General features: G+C 38.3%; 2 protein-coding genes across 4 annotated transcripts; one reads left to right on the top strand and one right to left on the bottom strand.

The window, feature by feature from the left end:
• Positions 1–4,342: 4,342 nt before the first annotated feature.
• LOC143879577 (serine carboxypeptidase 24-like) lies at positions 4,343–13,486 on the top strand. 3 transcript variants are annotated; one of them, XM_077382028.1, is made up of 9 exons: positions 4,345–4,947; positions 7,774–7,881; positions 8,077–8,172; positions 8,263–8,355; positions 9,566–9,651; positions 10,720–11,108; positions 11,580–11,675; positions 12,509–12,614; positions 13,026–13,486. In XM_077382028.1, the coding sequence occupies exons 1-9, from the start codon at positions 4,707–4,709 to the stop codon at positions 13,167–13,169; spliced, it is 1,359 nt and encodes a 452-aa protein (XP_077238143.1). In that variant the 5' UTR covers positions 4,345–4,706; the 3' UTR covers positions 13,170–13,486. The 3 variants fall into 3 exon arrangements, with proteins under 3 accessions (XP_077238145.1, XP_077238146.1, XP_077238143.1); XM_077382030.1 differs by lacking the exon at positions 8,263–8,355 and having other exon boundaries at positions 4,343–4,947; positions 8,077–8,197; positions 9,564–9,651; XM_077382031.1 differs by lacking the exon at positions 7,774–7,881 and having other exon boundaries at positions 4,343–4,947.
• Positions 13,487–15,072: 1,586 nt separating this feature from the next.
• Positions 15,073–20,063, bottom strand: LOC143879578 (phospholipase D alpha 1-like). The gene is made up of 3 exons (XM_077382032.1): positions 19,893–20,063; positions 17,525–19,418; positions 15,073–15,731 (listed from the first exon to the last, which is right to left on the bottom strand). The coding sequence occupies exons 1-3, from the start codon at positions 19,992–19,994 to the stop codon at positions 15,286–15,288; spliced, it is 2,442 nt and encodes an 813-aa protein (XP_077238147.1). The 5' UTR covers positions 19,995–20,063; the 3' UTR covers positions 15,073–15,285.
• Positions 20,064–20,298: the final 235 nt, after the last annotated feature.

The following is a 20,298-nucleotide window of genomic DNA, read 5'->3' on the forward strand; positions in this document are numbered from 1 at the left end:
TATCTGAGTTAAAAAAAACCCATTATATACTTGTTTAAACACCATATATCTAAACCCATATAATTGTTTTCCCAGGCTAATAACAGAGGCAAACAAGTGAACCTGTGATTTTTGGTAAAAAAGAAATAAAAAAATCCCAAATCCACAGAAGAAATAATAGATTCATTTAGAAATCCATGACATGAAATAACATTTTGTATATCAGTTGAAAATGGTTTGGATCTGAGAAAATGGGTTTTTTTGGGTTTAAAATCTTGTGGCTTTTTCATGGTCGGTTTTACTGAAAATGGATAAGAGACAGAGAGGTGTTTTGAAACACAGAAAATGGTTGATCCGAACAAAGACAGAGATAGGTGTTTTCAAACCCAAGATTTCGTTGAGAAAAGAAAATACACTCGAGGTCGAGAGAGGTCGAGAGAGAGAGAGAGAGAGAGAGAGAGAGAGAGAGAGAGAGAGAGAGAGAGAGAGAGAGAGAGAGAGAGAGAGAGAAGGTACCTTTGCCGGAGTGTGGTGTTGCGTCGCCGGGGAAAGGTTGAAGATGGAGTAGCTTCATTTTTGGCGAGAGAGGCGGGAGAAGAAAGACTTGCTTTTTGTCGTTGAGTCGTTTCTAGGAAAGCGCGACTTTTTTTCTCGAGAAAACACAATTTTCCTACCGATTTGGGAAGAAAGTAAAACGGGAATAGAAGGGAAACCACATTTTCCACGTACTTTTTTTGTCTTCCCACGTCAGATAATAAAAAGCGATGGGAAAGTAAGTGAACACCCATTTTTTATGTTTCTCGGGAAAAAAAAGCCTATTTTCTTTTCTTTTCTTTTCTCGAGACAACAAGTGAACAAAGCCTTACGTATTTTGTATGTGGGTGTGGGGCCCACATCATGGGGCTGGAGCCCACAACATCCACTAATTATTCTAGGTCAATGTAACTCAGGCCTTGCAGTTCTACAATCGTCAATGATTGGCGAACTAGCAAATTCATTTGTAACGTCTTTGGAAATATTACTTGAATGGTTCTTCTTTCCTAGTTTCAAATACTTTGTACAATACCCGGCAAGATATTGGGTGTTCTTTAAATGGTTTGCCATGGGGATTTATTGATGGTACCATTTTTGGAGAATGTTAGTAAATTTCAAAATCCATTTCGTATAAACAGGTAAGGAAATTTTCTGGATCACGAGGTTTTTAATGTCACTTGTAAGATCTGACCCTTGACTTTTGCCAGGGCCACCTATATCTAGGATTTAATACCAACAATCTCTCCTCAGCTTGAGGGTTAAATACATATGCAAAGTGATATATGAGATATGGAAGATACGGAAGGAGATATTGTCAATCAGGTGGAGGCTTTTTTTTTTGGTCTAGGAACCACGCGGCCAAACCACGATAGAACAGGACTAAAGGAGATTGCAGTGATTGTATTTTTGTAAGCTTTCTTTTCCTTTTCATTCAAGTTTCCTTCTCTAGATCTTGAGAAACTTACATTTTTTGTAAGCACTTGAATTGCAACATAGATGAAAAAAGGATGGTTTTACAGCTCCCTCACGATTGAGAAGAGCTCCCAAAATATTCTTGCACGAATTCTTTTAGCAAGGATTTATATTCTTATTCGATAGTATATTCTAAAAAATAAGTGGTTGAGAGGTGACTACCGGTTAATAAATGAAAATACTATCTTGGGAACTTAAACTTTGTACTTGTAGGATCTAACTTTCTGGTTATTAATTCTTAAATTAATTAAATCATGCATGGGAGTCTTTTCAGGTTATGAATATCTGGAAGTCATATTTCATGGCCAAGCAAAGGAATTGAAAAGGGGAACCCGGAAGTTTTTTATTCAATGAAAGATGATTTAAGGTCCCCTCAATCAAATCTAAATAAATCATTGTGTAATTAGTCATACTCACTCTTTTAAATCAGCAATCTCTTCGAAGTGTTGAATAGGCTCTTTTCTTAGATTCAACCTTGAGAACAAAGCCTACACTTTTAATATATATCTAGTAAGCCATCTCGCGCCTCGCGGCTCACCTTTGCGGGAGAGAACAGCCACACAGGCTCACTTTTTAGCAGATTCTCTCTTATTCATTTAATTCATCCAAGGTGGCTATTTCTCCTGCAAAAGTAAGCTGATAAATGGCTTTCCGCAAAATTGCCAAGCAAATCCCATATTTTATTGCCTATTCCTTTGACTGGAGATTAATTAATATTCCCTCATCGACACATGCATAATGTAACAAATTATATACTATTTACTGATTGCTTTCAAAGGAAAATCCTCTCCTCCTCAGTGCCATGTGATGCATTTTAATCCTTATCTTAAGAAAAAGATATAACTATGAAAAAATATAATTTCCTTAAAAGCAATAGGTATTGAAGACAAATCTCATGCATATCTGCTTCTGGCAAGGAGACAAAGAAAGAAACTAGGCAAAGAAAATTTTTGTAAGTAAAATATAGAAAGGGATGGGACCAAGGGGTAAAGAGCACTTGGGTCCAAATGGTTAGGAGGATAAGGGTCACAAGGTTGAGGTCATGGGTTGCACCCACCAAAATAAAGTAACATTAAATATCATGGATGGCTTCCATTAATGTCTGGGACTCAAGCTACCTAAAAGACTATAAGAGTGAAAGGACAGATTTGTAGGTATTGTAAGGTTGTTGTTCTTACAGAATAGTAAAAGCTGTTACATTTATTGATGTGGGAAGGAACCCCACAGACAAGCGTGTGCACCGTCTAATGGGCATGGAAAGCAAACAAGGTGCGCAAATCATGGGCAGATCAATCCATCAAGTCCAGCAGTTTGGTTGACTCCTCTTTCCCATAAAAAACATTTGTTTATATGTGCGTGAATGATATTTCCACCTTTTTGTTTGTCTTTTTCTTAAAAATTGACAGCATTTCCATTCCTTTTCCTAAAAAAGACAAACAAAAGGGGTGGATAAACATTTTTTTATTTGGGGTGAATATGGGAAATGATATTTCCGCTCCTTTCATCACAGGGACACTCATTTGCCAGTGTACTTTGCAATCAAAGCCACTGGATTTTTCTGACATAAAGTATATCAGATCTCTTTTTGCCATTGATACACTGACGTTGGGTGTCCCTGGTGATCAAAAGGAGCGTAAATATCACTTCCCGTGAATATATGTACGTATGTATGTATTATATATGTATTATATATATATATATATATATATATATATATATATATATATATATATATATATATTTTACATATTATTAATACATGCACGCAGGCATACGTACATGTGTCTAGACATACATCAAGTGAGGGAAGAATACATATGCATAATGCTTGATCCATGTCGTTCACTCACATACATATATACAATCAAGCATGGGTTGATACTTGGTCATGAGACCCAAGTCAAGGTGGCAAACGGGCCGTGCCGGCACGGCAGCCGAGGGCCGTGCCAGGGTTGGTTGGGCTGCACGGCCCACGAGCCTAGTTCCCCCTTTATAAAATGTATTTTTTTTTTGTTGAAAAAACCCAAAAATACCCTCAAAAGTTGTTTCAAACGGTTAGTTTGGAGGTATTTTCGTCCAAAACATATATTTTCAAAAAATAAAAAAAAAACACGGGCCGCGGGCCGTGCTGTGCCTAGGCTGGAGGATTTCAGCCCGGCACGGCACGGCCCATGAACCCTTCCGTGCAGTGCCCTGCCCGGCCCGCGGGCCTATCCGGGCCTCATTTAGTCGGGCCGGCACATCACGTTTGCCACCTTGAGACCCAAGTGTTGAAGTGGTCATGACTTAACCTAAATTACATCCTAATAATATGAAAAATAAAGAAGCAATTGGATATGAAAAATGTAAATGCGATCATTTTTAGGAAAAGACAAACGGAAAATGGGTGGAAATATCATTTTCTATGTATTAACATACATATAGATACAGTAACAACTTATGCTTGAAATAAAGTGAAATTTTATTGTGGAGCAACATAGGTGCCAAGCACCCTTGATATTTAATCCAACGACGACTGTGGTTGGAACCAATATCAAGGGCGGCACCCTGATTACACGTGGAAGGAAAATTTGCGCTTTGGTAATGATGTTTAGGTAGGGTGATGGTAGTCATGTCTGGGAGAGGGCCCAAATCTTACCTTGTTCAATTTAAGTTTGAAAATGAAGATAGTAATAAAAATCTAAAGTGTGACCCAACCTCCCCAAGACTCCTAATCATACGACCTTATATTAATCATATGGAGACACCCCAAATTCATATTGATAAGGATGTGGGTGGTGGTTTTAGAAAACCCCATCACATCCCTTTGTCTTTATAATTACCATATTCACGGAATCCAATTGCCAGCAGCTGGTCACCATCCATCTGCATAGGACCACAGAGGGAAAAAGAAGAAGAGAGATGGATAGAAAGAGAGAGGGAGTTGCATAAATTTAAGGGCCTACTTTTGAGCTCCTAACCCTGTTCTGATGCAGGTCTTATGTCTTAATGGCATTGTAGGGTCAAGTAGTCATCTCTCTCTCTTTCTCTCTCTCTCTCTCTCTCTCTCTCTCTCTCTCTCTCTCTCTCTCTCTTCCCTTAGCTGGCCATTCTGCAAGGTGTAGTAATGTGTCAACATTACACTTAAAGCCCCCTCCCTTGCCTATAATTGTCCAATCTATTTCACTCTCTCTATTTACTAAATCACCCAACATACATATTAGAGACTGAGAGAGGGTGCAATGGAAAACCTAAGGAAGAGAACCTACTATCTTTTCTTTCTCTTTGTTCTGCTCACCAGCACTGATGGTACACCGGACCGGGACCGAATCACTGCCCTACTGGGCCAGCCTCCGGTGACTTTCTCGCAGTTCTCTGGCTACGTTACTGTGAACGAGCAACATGGTCGAGCTCTCTTCTATTGGTTAACAGAGGCTACCATGGATTCTGCTACAAAACCTCTAGTACTTTGGCTCAATGGAGGTTAGTTAGTCTTCTTAGTTTTAGTTTCTCCTAATCACTTTTAGTTTATCTGCTTCAGATTCTGCCTTTTTTTTTCTCTTTCATCGAGTTGGGTCTGTAAAATAATATTAAAAATGAAACAGTAAGCTTGTAGGTTCATTCACCGTCATTTTCTTTTTAATCCTTTTCTATATTGGCTGTTACAATTCCCAAGAACTGTCACAGTAAACCAAAAAAGTCTAAAATAAAGAGAGACATGTATGTAGACGCACATCTTATATCTATCTATGAAGACAAAGGGCTGAAAATAATCCCTAACATAGTCGTCTTCTTGAGTTTCCTCTTCACATTCCATTAAAACCTGGTTTTTCAACCAATGAAAGAAAATAAAAGAAGAGGAGATAGACCTTAGGGTTTTTTTTTATATATTGATATTGATTGCAAAATGATGAGAATTCTATCAAAGGAGTTGCAATAAATGACATTAATTAGACATGCTTTTCCACCGTCCTTTGTATCCAATGCACGTGTCACAAGTTCACAACCCAAGAGTCCAAGACTACCGACTCCTTCAATGCCGACAAGATGCCATTTACACAAACACAGTGAGGAAGCAAAACAACCCACCTGAGCACATTAGTGTGTCTTCTACTCATCATGCTACCTTACGCGGGGGAGATGACCCATGTAACTAAATGACTGATTAAATGCTGGTTATTCCGGGTTCAAAAGTCAAAAAGCTTCAAAACCCTTCTTTTATTTTTCATCTATGAGGAAAGAACATCCAAAATAAAACAAAGGGAATGAGATTTGCACCCACTTTTCCCATAATTTCCGTTCTAAATGGCCGTGTTTTCTTCCTTTGTTTGTCTCTTACTAATAGTGAAGTCTATGGCTACTTTTTATTTTCAAAAGGATTTGATATTTCCACACCCCTTGCTATTACACTATTAGCAAGGGTCCTGGAGGAACTTCCTCCAAACTGGTCTGAGGCCAAGTTTTGTTCACTTTAGAGAGGGTCCTGGTTACTGAACTTTCCGGTTTGTCTGTGACAAAAGTTCCCAAACGGTGTAAAAAAACAAAGCTCTTTTTCCTTCTTAAGTTGACTTGAAAATAGCTTTCTTTGAAGCATGCCTCTGCAGAGACAATATGTGGGTCTATCTTTCCTCGAAACAAGAGGTTAAACGAGAAAAAAGGAGCGTGATATAGTGACAAACGTCTGACCCAGAAAAGATTCATACTTTGGGGCCCAGTCACATCCAAACAAAACAGCTGACAACGAGTGGGGCCCTTTCTAGCCAGTGAAAAAACGTCTGATTTGTCTTTTGGATTCTCGTCTTACCTTATCGTTTCCCATGCCAACTAGTGCTAAATCATATTTCCACCCATTTGGTCACATACTATGTTTGTCTTTTCTTGAAGAACTCCGCATCTCTATGCTTTTGGTTTGACTTTTACCGAAAATAAAGTTGTTTTCAGGAAAAGACAGCAAAGGTGAAAGGCTAGAAAAGGGAGTGAAGATATAATTTCTGTTCTTTCTGCTATGCTCCCTAGCAAATCCCCTACACTATATATATTCTTTTTACAACCATTACAATAGGAAAGCTTATTCGTAAGGCCCTATTCATTTCAGATTGTGACAACCGATTGTAAGCCCAAAATCTATTATTAGACTCAAAATTACATTCAAATTTGAGTCTAATAATAAGCTTAGGGCTGACAATCCGTTGTCATAACCTGAAACGAACAGGGCATTAAGGCTATTTAAAACCACACCGATGCAAAGTTTTCTTTAACCATTTAATGCTTATTAATGTAAATGTTTTTATCTAAACTATGAGAAATGCTAAACTGAAGGACGCGCCATGGACCATAAAATTGCATTTATTATTCATTTAATTTTATATTTTTCTGTGCCATTATCAATGCACTTTGGTGAGATGGTCCAGTTAGGGTGCCATTGTAGCTGAGTTTTGCAAGGGCACTCTTCAATCTAGCATTCCTCCTAAATAAATATAATGGGAAAATTTGGGTGACCAGTGAAGTTATTTAAAACCTTTTTAATAAAACAATTAAATACCAATTTTCAGGGCAATAGATGTAACTTTCATTGAACTATTGAATAACTAACATTTGTAAGCTTTGATTCCATTCGCATGGAAAACGTTGGAGCGTCATTTTCTTGGAATTGTTAGCAAGAGAACGTGAGTTGGGCACGCGATCGCTTTCCATGGTTTGTAATTAATTTCCACGGCCGTGAGATTTCAACTTTGTTCTGCAATCTGACCTCAAAAGCGATTGGACATTCTTCCTCCCCCTCTCCAGTCCTTTTCCTTCTTTTATCGTTCTGCGACATACCAAAAGTACTAAAATATCCTCATTGGATTCCTATGAAATGTAAAAGGTATACGGTTGAACTACTCCAGCTTCTTACATGGTAACCTCATCATGTATTCCCCAACAGTCTTATACACTGAGTCACTATGTATCTTTTCTTAATGCGCATGTATTTCCCATTAGTGAATTGTGATCTGACTAATTGGATAGTATCTGAAGCTATATGCTTAGATATGGTGTATAAATTTAATTTTCTCAGAGAATATGGCTGGTGGCCGAGTCTGACCGAACATAGGGTCTGTAACATATAGATCTAGCAGAAGAGAATATTTTCTGGAAGTTCAAACAAACAAAAAATTGCGTAAGGTTCCTTTCAAGAGTCCTTTTAACAAAACAAAACTTCAGAAAGGCGTTTTGTCTTTTCTCATTTCTTCCACCCAGATTATTAAGAATTAAAAAAAAAAAAAAAACCCTATTTAAAGATTCCGATATTCACTAATCGGGCTACAGGGCCGGGTTGCTCGTCTATCGCATATGGAGCTTCGGAGGAAATCGGACCTTTTCGGGTCAATAGGACCGGCACATCTTTATATCTCAATAAATACTCGTGGAATAAAGGTAAATTTATTAATTTTTGTTTGTGAATTTTTATTGTGTGCTCCTAGAATAGTTCAAAAACTCAAAAACTCAGACCCGAGTTAACTTGGTGAGTTCTGAGTTGACTCAATTAGTTTTCTTACAATGTTTCCTTCCCTAAGCTAGTGTTCTTATAAAACAAATTGTTTTTATTTAATTATTTTTTTGTTGTTGCAGTGGCAAATATTCTTTTTCTTGAGTCGCCGGCCGGAGTGGGTTTTTCCTACACGAATACAAGCTCCGATCTTAAAGATTCGGGCGACAAACGCACCGGTAAACGTGATCAGATGATTTTTTCAGTTATTTCTTTGTTATTATTCTCATTTTTCTAAATTCTTAAGAGTTGCTATTTTCACGAAGCAGCTCAGGACGCTCTGATTTTTCTGATAAGATGGATGTCGAGGTTTCCACAATACAAACATAGAGATTTCTACATATCTGGGGAGAGTTATGCAGGTACACTGAAATTATTGAAGTATTTGTTGAGTTATGACACCCATGATTCGGTTCTCAATAAGATAATGTGAAACCATGATTCTGTGTATTAACCTATACCGGATCTTCGGTGTAAACCCTTAGACAAACACCACCTGAAACACCCATCTATTACAAGTAGAGGGGACGCACTCTTGTGCTGGTGGTTCAACATAGAATAGATGCATGTCAGGTTCGCATACAATGAAAATTTGGTGTAAGTAATCGCTAACATATTATACTTACGTTATAACAACAGAAAAATGATATGGGCACCCCCTTGTTTTGATACATCATTCCATTCATAAACGACATTTTGATTGGCTGTAAACTGGTAAAGAACTGATTACCATTATTAAAACAAGGGAATATAACTTCTAGAGATTTCACTAAACTTGGATTCATTTACAAGAGGATCAATGTGTGCTTATATAGAGCACTTACATGATAAACATGGAATGGAATCAAGATAATTCTAGAAGGAAATAATCTCTAATCAAATCTACTTTCCTAACCTCTATTGCTTGCCTCTTCTAATCCACTTGCCTAATTTATCTAGTTGCCTCATTTACCTAACTTACCTAATCTACCTCCATAATGATCCAACGGTGAGATCTTAACCCAATCTAACCGTTGGATGCCACATATTCTAGCAAATATCAATTGGGAGGAGTCATCAGGGAGATTACTAGGTTGAAAATCACTCTGATAACCAGTTTGGGATGACTTGAAATTGGATAAAAAAGGGCGGCCCAATGCACGAGGCTCCCGCCATTGCTGAGTCCGGGGAGGGCTAGATGTACGCAGCCTTACCCTTGCTTTGCAGAGAGGCTGTTTCCATGACTCGAACCCGTGACCACCAGGTCATAATAGAGCAACATTACCATTGTACCAAGGCCTTACCCCTGCTTTGCAGAGAGGCTGTTTCCGTGACTTGAACCCGTGACCACCAGGTCACAATGGAGCAACCTTACTATTGCACCAAGGCTCGCCCTCTAGATGACTTGATATTGGATGGTTAAGAAAAAAGTGATCAACAATCGGGATTCAAGCCTTTTTTATGTGATTGTCAGGAAATTTCACTAGGAATCATTTTCTTGTTAATTGATCTGACGGTGTGGCTAGCTTAGGAAGATGCAGTTCTCAGTTATCTATTTATTCTAATTTATTTTATTTTTGTATAATTTTGTAGGACATTACGTTCCTCAATTGGCAAAGAAAATCCATGATCACAACAATGCTTCTTCAAAACCCTTCATCAACCTCAAGGGAATCATGGTAAGTTCAAACCTTCATACTTGGTTAAGTTCAATGCTTCATCCTTGGTCCGTTTGGTTTGAGAGAGAGAGAGAGAGATTACTCTTAGGATTAGAGTATTATAATCAGTCTTATAGTATCATAATCTAAAGTGCTCAATACCAACAGAAAGTCAGAGTGCATGCATTACAAAAAATTAATGTATAATCTTATGTGGGCAATCATTGGTCTAAAATCGACGGTCCATAATCTAGATTGAAAAATGAGATTAAGAATGAAATTAATTACTAGCTAGAGTTACCCATTAACAAGGTGCATGCACAGGCTTGGACCCAACGAAAATGATCGCTGCCAATAATTTTCCCAATTAAAAAACAATGTTTACGAAAGCTTGAAACTCGAAAATGAAAGCACTTAGAAACAAGCTACATAGACACAAGCTTAATAGTAAAGAGATTAAAGTCTCACTTATATCAAAAGGCATACCTCAACTTTCACAAGTCCTCATTGTACATCACATTTGATAAAAATCATTTGCATGAAAACATAAAAAACATTAAAACCAAATATTTGCCTATATATGGGATTTGCTAGCATGCCTTGCAGAAGGCATTTCGCGGATGGGCTATTGCGTGTGAGAGAGCAGCCACCTTCTGCAATGGAGGCTAGCAAATCCCCCTATTTATTTAATTAATTTTCTCAAAAGATGACTTCAGGGTGACATAGTGGGTCCACCTTTGATTGATCTGAGGCGTTTACTTGACACTAGCTAGATCACCAATGACCCAAAAATCATGCAAATTTATCCAATCTTAACATCCAATAATGTGTATTTTTGACATTGCACATGAATGGTAAAAATTACATGTATGCAGTGGTTCACATTCAATACCAAAAAATCTGCATTATTGGATCTTAAGATCAACGGTTTGTATTATTTTTAGGCCATAGGAGATCCATAGCAAGCCCAGATAGCGTTGGACCCACAATACCTTAGTGCCTGTACCTTATTACAATGTGCTCGCACCCTACTGAAGTTAACCTTACCAATAAGTATCTGATTTAAGAATTTTAATTGAATATACACAGGTAGGAAATGGGGTAACAGATAACCACTATGATAGCATCGGCACCGTCACATACTGGTGGAGCCATTCGATGATCTCGGATACATCTTATCAGTCAATTCTCTCCCATTGCAACTTCACACTCACGGAGAACCCCTCATCATGTGACCATGCCATAAATTACGCTGTGAACCACGAGTTCGGCAAAATTGACCAATACAGTATTTATACGCCCTCCTGTACAAACAGTGCTCGAGTGCTCCGGCTCAAGAAGACCCTCTTGCGTAGACGTGTGTATGGATACGATCCATGTACGGAGAACTACTCGGAGAAATACTACAACAGGCCTGATGTACAAAAGGCCATGCATGCAAATTCCACTGGCATCCCCTACAAATGGACTGCCTGCAGGTCTTTCCTTGTTTAATTAGCTAGTTACTTTCTCAAATTTTTATAGATAGGAAGATGATTTAGTTTTAATTAACGAAAATAATCATACTCTAGTTCATATGGCATATGTGCTTGGTGATCGGGACTTTTTGGTATAATGAGCCATCACAAGGTGACTCGATGGGTCATGACTCAGTGAGTCAGGCAAAGAATCGACCACTTTAGGGGTTGAGCCTCTAGCTTAATTGTTCAAGGCTCTGTTCTTCAACCTTGAGGTTGGAGGTTCAATCCCAGCTTTATGATGATCAACGATAGAGAATCATCCGATGAAGGTATAATCCAGACTTGTGAATTGTGATGGCCGGCAATATTCGTGGGCCTGATCATCATACATGTGACAATGGGTCTGCTCGCTATTCAGTATAACAATTTTTTTACTTAACAAGAACAATGAGAGAGTAACATATGATGTTCTTGTTGGATTTGTTGCAGTGATGTGCTTTTAAAGAACTGGAAGGACTCGGAGTTTTCGATGTTACCCACGTACAAGGAGCTGATTGCAGCTGGCCTAAGAATCTGGGTTTTCAGGTAAAGGACCAAATTCATCTTTAAATCCATTCTATCTTGTAGACACTGAAGAGATTGATGTGCTCTGATTTTTTTTATTTTTTTTTCTTTGATATTCTACCAGTCTGACCATCTCGCTCCAATTCGTCTTTTTAAAACTGGTCAAAATTATTGGAAAATTTTCCAAATCATCTTCGAAGTTGGTCCATATCATCTTTAAAATTCCCCCATAAATTGCCTCCCATTAAATGAAGTAGCAATATGGGAAATGATATTTCCACTCCTATCTCAGCATTTCCTCCACTTTCGTTCGTCTTTTCCTCTGAAAAATGATTTCATTTTTTACAATAAAAGACAAACAAAGTGGGTGTAAATGCAGTACTTTTCTGAAACGACAATCAAGAGGGGTGGATATATCATTTAAAAGTCGCCTTGGCCTTCATTTGGTTGGACGGTTAAGGGTGTGTTTGGCACCAAATTGCAATTCATGTGTATAACCAAACGGTCCCTAGGACAATAAACATTCATAATTCATTGGTTGCAATCAAACTGCAAAAATCCATCAATCGAAGGGAAATTATATATTCGCCTCTTTTTCTTTCTTGGGCCACCCCCTTGTAGTGCAAAAGGGTAGTCATAGATACACTAGAGGGAGCTGGCCCAGGGAAAAATAGGGGGCGAATATATCACTTCCCCAATCACACTGTTAAGATCGTTTCATCAGGTGCAATATTTGGCATTTGGACCCTCCACTATATATCAATCCATACACTGGGGTAAAAAAGGAAATAAAAAAGCAGAATAATCTAAATAATCTATTATGATCGTGATCGATTGCATTGTTCTGTTTGCAGCGGTGACACGGATTCAGTTGTTCCGGTAACTGCCACCAGGTTCTCCCTCAACCATCTCAATCTACCCGTAAAGACCCGGTGGTATCCATGGTATACAAATGGGCAGGTCCGTAAAATTTTCCGGCTTTATGGAAATTTAAACAGTTTAATTTTCAATTAATCTTTGGGATCGGCGAGTAAGACGATCTTTGCTAGATGAATGAAAAATATTCCTCACTCATTGCATATATAAGTGGCCCACCTGATCGATGGCCCTAATCATCACACATGAGTACCACCAGTGGGATGGGAACAAACGTGTGAAATCTACCTGTATGATATAAATATATTTAGACCCTGTTTGTTTTGGATTTTGATAACCGATTGTGAGTCAAAAACTGATTATTTGTATAATTTTGAGACATAATTAGTTTTGGACTCACAAATGGTTCTCAAAATCCAAAACAGACAGGGCCTTAGGGAATGATATTTCCACCCCTTGCTCTTTGATGTTCATCAGGCAATTTAACTTGTGTAGGTTGGAGGATGGACGGAGGTGTATCAAGGGCTAACATTTGCCACAGTAAGAGGAGCTGGGCATGAAGTTCCTCTCTTCCAACCCAATCGAGCATTTCATCTTTTTCGCTCCTTCTTGGCCGGCAAAGAACTACCCAAGTCTTAATAAGAGATTCATTCATGATACCCAAAGGGACGGCGGCAAATTTCAACACAGGAGTCTTATAATGATTAGTTAAATGGAGGAATTTAGTCGATTGGGAGCTTAGACGCTTAGAAAATGTCCAACCTACTAAGGAAAGAAAGCTCCGGTGAATTTATTAGTAGTTAATTCCCATACAAATCACGGGAGATTGAGAGATTAGAGAAGAGAAATAATTATTCATTCAAGTTATTTTCCTCTACATGTTTAAAGACTCCGTTTTTACTTTCAATCACTAGAAAACTAGGATTGAATAGATAAAACCATTTTCACTTCTCTAATATGTAATGCTGTAAGGAATATTCATATTCCCATTTTCACTTCTCTAATGCTCATGCTCAAATATGGGTTCAAGTTTTTGTAGTTTTTAAGGGCCTCTTGGGATACCTCAAGGATGATTTGCATGTAATCTTATATGCAAATTATTTTGAAGTTACATATGGCTATGTGAAAAAAAGTATTAGAAATGATTAAGTTAAATGCTTATAATACTTAGGTCCTGTTCGTGTGGATTTTGAGAATTGACTTTCAGTTCAAATTAAAACCAATTATTAGGGTCAAAATCAAATGTAATTGAGTCCAATAATCAGTTTTGGATTCAAACCCAATTCTCAAAATCCAACACGAACAGGGACAAATCACTTTGCAAAATCCATAATGAACATGGCCTTAATTTCCCATTAGTAAAATAAGATTAAACTAACAATCTTATTTGCAAAGAAGAATTAACTTTAATGACATCCAAAGAGGTCCTAAACCATCAGGGTACAGTTGCATCGTTCGCATGCCATGCAACTCATGTTTAAGAAAACCATTGTTTATCTCTAAGATCAAAACATTTGGAACCCAGTTTTATAATCAAAAGGGGTGTGATGGTTGTCGAAACCAAATCACTATGAAATCTCATGAACAGGTTTTGCTGTGAAAAAACAATAAAATTAGACAAGTAATACAATGTCTCAATTTTTTGCCAAAAACTTTAGAAAATACAAGAAATTTTATGACTACATTGGTGACGTTCTTACGAACAACAAGCCCGATATCTCATCACAATTGTGTAGTTCAATCTTCAAGATGGAGAAACAAAATCCTCACGAAATCTCTATGCATCAAAAGGATTCAATTGGTGGAGAAATTTTTCCATGTAGAACGCTCAAAAGGCCATACAATTTGGTCCCAAAAAAAAAGGGATTTGCTAGCGTCCATCGCAAAAGGCATTTCGCTGATGGTCTATTGCATCTTACAGCATCCACCTCGAGAATGAAGACAAGATCTACTGAAAAGTGAGCCCTCTGTGGCTGCTGTCAGATGCAATAGACCATCAGCGAAATGCCTTCTGCGATGGATGCTAGCAAGTCCCAACACCTCCTCCAGGGAGTGTGTTCCCTTCATTCTGGCTGTTTTGTAGCCCTCTCATTGTAATCCTTTTGTGTTTTATATGATATCTGGTTGGGGTCTTGCCTAACCCCATTTACCTACCAAACAAAACAAAAAAAACACTCACAGCCCTTCTTTTCTCTCCCTTCTGCACGTTCTCCCAACTTCTCTTTCTTTTTTAATTAAACTATTTTTCACTTTCTTAGTCAGTTTTGCACTTTCATTTATTTATTTATTTTTTTGACTGGTTGCACTTATAAAAACTTTAACAAGGGGTCATGTGTCCACTTAAGCCCATCCCATTTTATTAAGTGGGGAATTTCCGTGGGGTGTAGACCACTCACATCCACACAAATGTAATAGCATTTGACAATTAAGGTAAGTTCGCCTCATGTTTTGGTAATGTGTGAACTCACCTTGTTTTACCTGATTTTAATTTGCTGCTGAGACAGAGAGCTATTTGGGTATCGTAATAGCCTTTGACAACTAGTTAAAACATGTAAAACTAAGGTAAGTTTGCCCCATTATCAAAACATACACCCATATTAAAACCTCACACTAGTGTAACTAGAGCACCTTCACAACAAGGTGTTCAAATAGTTCGTAATGACAATAACACCGTCATATGGTGACTTATTTCCTAGATATACCACTATTTTACCATGACTGAACCAACCATCACTTAAAATGACAAATATGACTCTCACGTAGTGAGAATGGGGGGAAGTTTATCAGATTTCGTCCCCTTGACACTAGCCTCGGTGTCTGGAAAACAACCATTCTCCGGTAGCTCTGTTAGTGTTCCATCTTCCCAAACTCTTACGGGGAAAGGAAGTAGATGACCGGGAAGATCCAGCACTTCGTCTCCAGTGAACTTCTCCCACAGACTCTCTGCAATTCTCTTCACTGTCCTCACACATTCTAAACTCTCCGGTTCGCGAAATATGTGCATTATGGGAGAGTTATGGCTAATGAAATGCTCATACCACAAAGACATTCTGTACCCGTAAACATGGCCTCGGGCTTTCTCCATCAGCCGGTTGATGTGTCGGGGTTGGTATGAACCGTGTGCGATCTCCGTGTCCCTCCCTCCATCGAGCGATCTTTGGTTCAAATTTGCGGAGCCAATGATCACGTACTCATCATCCACTAGACAAAAGATCAATTTACAAATTAAAAGATTGCAAAAAACAATTATGGGCAAGCTGGGTTAGGTAGATCCCAATCAGATTTTATTAAGGCTATGTTTCTTTCGACGTAAAAATGGGTGTAAAACAATTTTAAAACAGAATACAACAGCATTACATTCTACTACTATGGCATAAACTGTATCATACAATGGGTATCAAGGAAAAAAGGCTTAGTTTGCAATTAAATACAAAATATGCGCGATATAATGTAAATGTCTCTGACATCTTAGTCCCTGTTTGTTTTGGATTTTGAGAATTGATTTTGAGCCCAAAACTGATTCTTGGACTCAAAATTAAGGCCTGTTGGTTTTGGATTTTGAGAATTGATTTTGAGTCCAAAACTGATTATTGGACTCTCAAAATCCAAAATTAATAGGGCCTAAATGCGATTGAGTTTGGTTTTGGAATTTGAGAATTGATTTTGAGTCCAAAACTGATTTTTGGACTCAAAATTAACTTTAGTTTTGAGTCAAATAATCAGTTTTGGACTCAAAATCCAAAATGAATAGGGCCTACATGCAATTGAGTCCAAGAATCAGTTTTGGGCTCAAAATCAATTCTCAAAATCCAAAATGAACACGGCCTTAGGGTGTCAAGAGTGAGCCCACTGATTGCACCAACTACGTTAGCATGTTGGAGTAGGTAAACATGTTTGGTTCATCTAGATAGCTTTTTCTCTAATGACAATTGTCAAAATAAAATGAGGTGTTAATGTTGTCTTTTTGTTAATCATGATACTTTATAATATTACAATTAGTTGCTGGTTTCTCGCACTATATTGATAAATAAGCTCTTGTTAGAACTGCTCCATTCAAACTTTTCTAAATAAGAAAAGAAGAAAAATTGAAAAAAAAAATGATAAGAATGTAAGGATGACAGAGAAAGAAAGCTCTTGCGTACTTAATGTATGTTTTTGTATTTATTAGCATGGCTTGATTACAGGGAATGTGCCTAAAGTAATCGACAAACTTAAATAAAGAGGATGTTATCTTCCTAAGGCCCTGTTTGTTTTGGATTTTGAGAATTAATTTTGAGTAAAAAAAACTGATTATTGGATTCAAATTGCGTTTAATTTTGATTCCATTAATCAGTTTTGGACTCAAAATCAGTTCTCAAAATCCAAAACAAACAAGGCTTAAGTAGGAAAGCAATAACAAAGTAAAAGGCAATCCAACAAGATGGAGATTGATTGAACCATGGCCTTTTCTCTGGAGGAAATTCATTGAAAGGGAGTAGGAAAAAAAGGTCAATGGGGCAAGCAACACAAGTCCTTAATCATTTTAATGTTCTTTCACGTCTTTCTGATAGAACTGGTTTTAGTTTTAAAACTCTATTGCTTAATCACTTAAATGTCAGATCTTAGTGTTTTGATCATGCCATGGAAATTAAGGGTTGTTTGATAACCATTCTCCTGATTACGATTCTGGAGCATGGAATTGCAGCATCTCGAAATCATTCCAGTTGAGCGCAGAATCACAGAATAACTCCTTTTTGCTCCAAAAATCTCTGCATAAACGTGCTTTTGGAACAAAACGCTGCCCACATTCTTTTTAACAAATGTGGATCTTCTTCTTCCATTCTCTGGAGCGAAAGAAAAAAAAATCGCTCCAGAGAATGGTTGCCAAACGTGGCCTGAGTAACTGTTGGTTAATTCTCTATAGTAGATACTTGCTATACAGTAAAAAGACTAACTCTATAATAGATGCTTGCTATACTGCAAAAAGACTTAGAGATTAGTTATTGGTTACGTACCAATCATGATTTTCGCATGGACATAGATAAGGAATCGCCTGTTGGTCTGCGCTTTCCAGTAATTTGTTCCTTGCTCTGGCCTCTCTGGAGGAACATACTCTCCTGGATCTCGCACTTCTCTATTTCCAAGACAAAAGAAATTCAAATAATCTGATGGACGTGCTTCCCCTCCCAAACCCATCTCATCAATTGCTTGTGCAATGATCCCATACATCATCTCCATGGTAAGTCTATTCCAGTGTAAAATAGCCTGTACAGTGTCACCCTCAGGCTCCCCTTCAGGCCACATTGGAGTCACAACATAAACAGCAAACCTTTCTCCTTCTCGGATCTTGCTTGCAATCTTAAGTGCAATCTCAATTGGAACCAAGTTCAAACACCCACAGTCTTGATCTTCACTCCACGAAGAACAGCTCCCAAAGAAGTACTGATTTTCTATGTAAATGAACCTCTTTGCTCTTCTGATCGCTTCAATATAACCCACATGAATGCTTTGATCGATTGTAACGTCCTTTCCACTCATTAATCCCAATTTATAAGCCTCAGGTGGCTCTGAAGGAAAACCCACGACAGAGGCATCGTCAATTGATCGAAAGACTTGTACACTCCACGATTCTTCAGTCTCAGAGCCCGAAGGAACTGGGAAGATTTGTGGGTCTTGCCGGATTTTTAACAAACTATGGGAAATTTCCTCAGGGGCTTGTTTCATCCATCTATGTTCGAAATTAGTGAGAATGTCCCATGCAGCGAGGCCTTCGAGCTTAGAATGTACGTCGTGCCATGGCTCTCTCGGTCCTCCATGGCGAAGATCAGCATGTGGGAAGTTGTTCTGCTGGAAATCATCCCGATAAATAGTGTCAAGAGTCCTGAAAAGTGGGTGTTTCTCATTGTCGTATCGCCCATCGGTGATATCAATCCCTCCGACAAAACTGATGATCTGTCGCTGGGAGTTGTTTCCGGCAATTGGGGCATCCAGTGTTGCTGTTTTCTGGTGGTGAGTGAACTCAAGTCCGATCTCAACTCGTTGAACTGTGGTGAGAGAGGAGTCTGGATGTCGTGGACAGAGAAAACACTTCACCTTGGTGTTTTCAAAAAATTTTCTTGTACTTTCATCATGGGTTTTCATCAGTCCTGCATTTCCAAGCAAGGAAATAGAGGTTCTATCTTCCCAAATCATGACCAAGACAGTTAAACCTTCATCTGCTTTTCTCTTCAGCAATTCTCCGATCGATACATTTTCTGCTCCTTGGATCATACGATCAGGATCGCGGATTAGAGTGATGGAAGAATTGACTGACCAGCCAACTACATAAATAAAGTGTTTTGCTTCCGTGATACTGGTGTAGAGATCTTCCCATAGCCTTGGAGGTTTATAGAGTTTATTGTTGGAAAGATGGATTCTTGGATGAAAATCATTAGAAAGATGGGAATTCTGGTAGAGGGTGACATTGCAGACAGTTCTTTGGGGAAAGAAAACATTGGGTACTCCCTTGAAATGTGGATCTTGGATGCCTGAATTCCAATTGGGACTGGATTTCGCGTCTGAGAATTGGAGGCGAATATGGACCTGGGCTTTGTGGAGCTTCTGACCATCATCATTGAAGAGATCGAACCAACCTTCGAGAGGTTCGGTAGTGAGAATTTGTGCAATTGGGATCTTGGCTCTGCCCAAGACCTTTGCACTTACAGGGAGTTGGCTTTTAATGGAAATTGTGATTGATGAGGAAGAATGGGCACAATAGACTCTGAAAGTTTCATTCCATATTGAGTTTTGAGGATGGAATTCTGCCAATCTTGTTCTTGCTTCTCTGGCGATGCCAATATCGATAGTTGCGTAGAGCTTACTGTGGGCAAGATGGTCAAAGTGTAAGGCCTTCTCTACGTTCTCTATGGCCTGTTTGTGGCAATTTGAATGGTGGATTAGTAAAGAAGAATAAGCTACAGAAAAACCATGAACAGATAAAAGGAGTTGAAGAAAGCAGAATAAGCAGTTTCTTAGGCTAAATAAAAAAAAAAGGGGATAAGAAATTGCATACAACTTCTTATGAAGAAAATAAGATGAAGAGGGAGAACCCATTATGAGAAAAATAATAAGAGGAACAAGTTTCCAACTATACATGAAAAAGAAGTAGAAGAACAGCAAAATAAGAGTTGCAGAGTGCAGACTACCATGAAGTGATACCAAAACCATAAAAAAAATGAAGTGATAGCAATTAAAAATTACAGAAAAATAATCAGAATTTTCTGACAACAAAAAATTTAGAATAAGCAGAAAGAAAATATCAGGATAACAAGAAGTTTGGCAAAAGTATTACTACAAGGGGGAAAAAACTGATGAGAAATAAACAAGAAAGGGGGCAATGCAGACCTGAAGGCCATGGCCATAAATGGAATGGTGAAGATGTTGGGCTTGGAAGATGGTTGCATAGAGGCAGCCATGGATGAATTGGGGAGCTTCTACTTGTGCCATCTCTTTTTTTTCTCATTCCCAACTGTTAACATTTCAGTGCTTTTATATCCTAATTCTGATGAATGATTATTCAAGTCAGTGGGTTGCACCTTTTTTTTTTTTGGGTCGGTGCATTGCACGTTTACCAATGTACAGAAGATAATAATAATTTTTTACTTCACGTGACGAAATTAATGAGGGTCAAACAAGAAGAAAGATAGAAGAAGCCACATGGTAGCCACCTACGCCAAATGCAAAATGTTGTTCCCCCCCTGGTTCAGCCATCCAATAATCTATATTCTATGTGGCCGTTAAAAGAGCACGC

Source organism: Tasmannia lanceolata, unplaced genomic scaffold (assembly GCF_043159265.1).
Source record: "Tasmannia lanceolata isolate RefF3 unplaced genomic scaffold, GAP_Taslan_0.1 ptg000006l, whole genome shotgun sequence".
Taxonomy (NCBI): domain Eukaryota; kingdom Viridiplantae; phylum Streptophyta; class Magnoliopsida; order Canellales; family Winteraceae; genus Tasmannia; species Tasmannia lanceolata.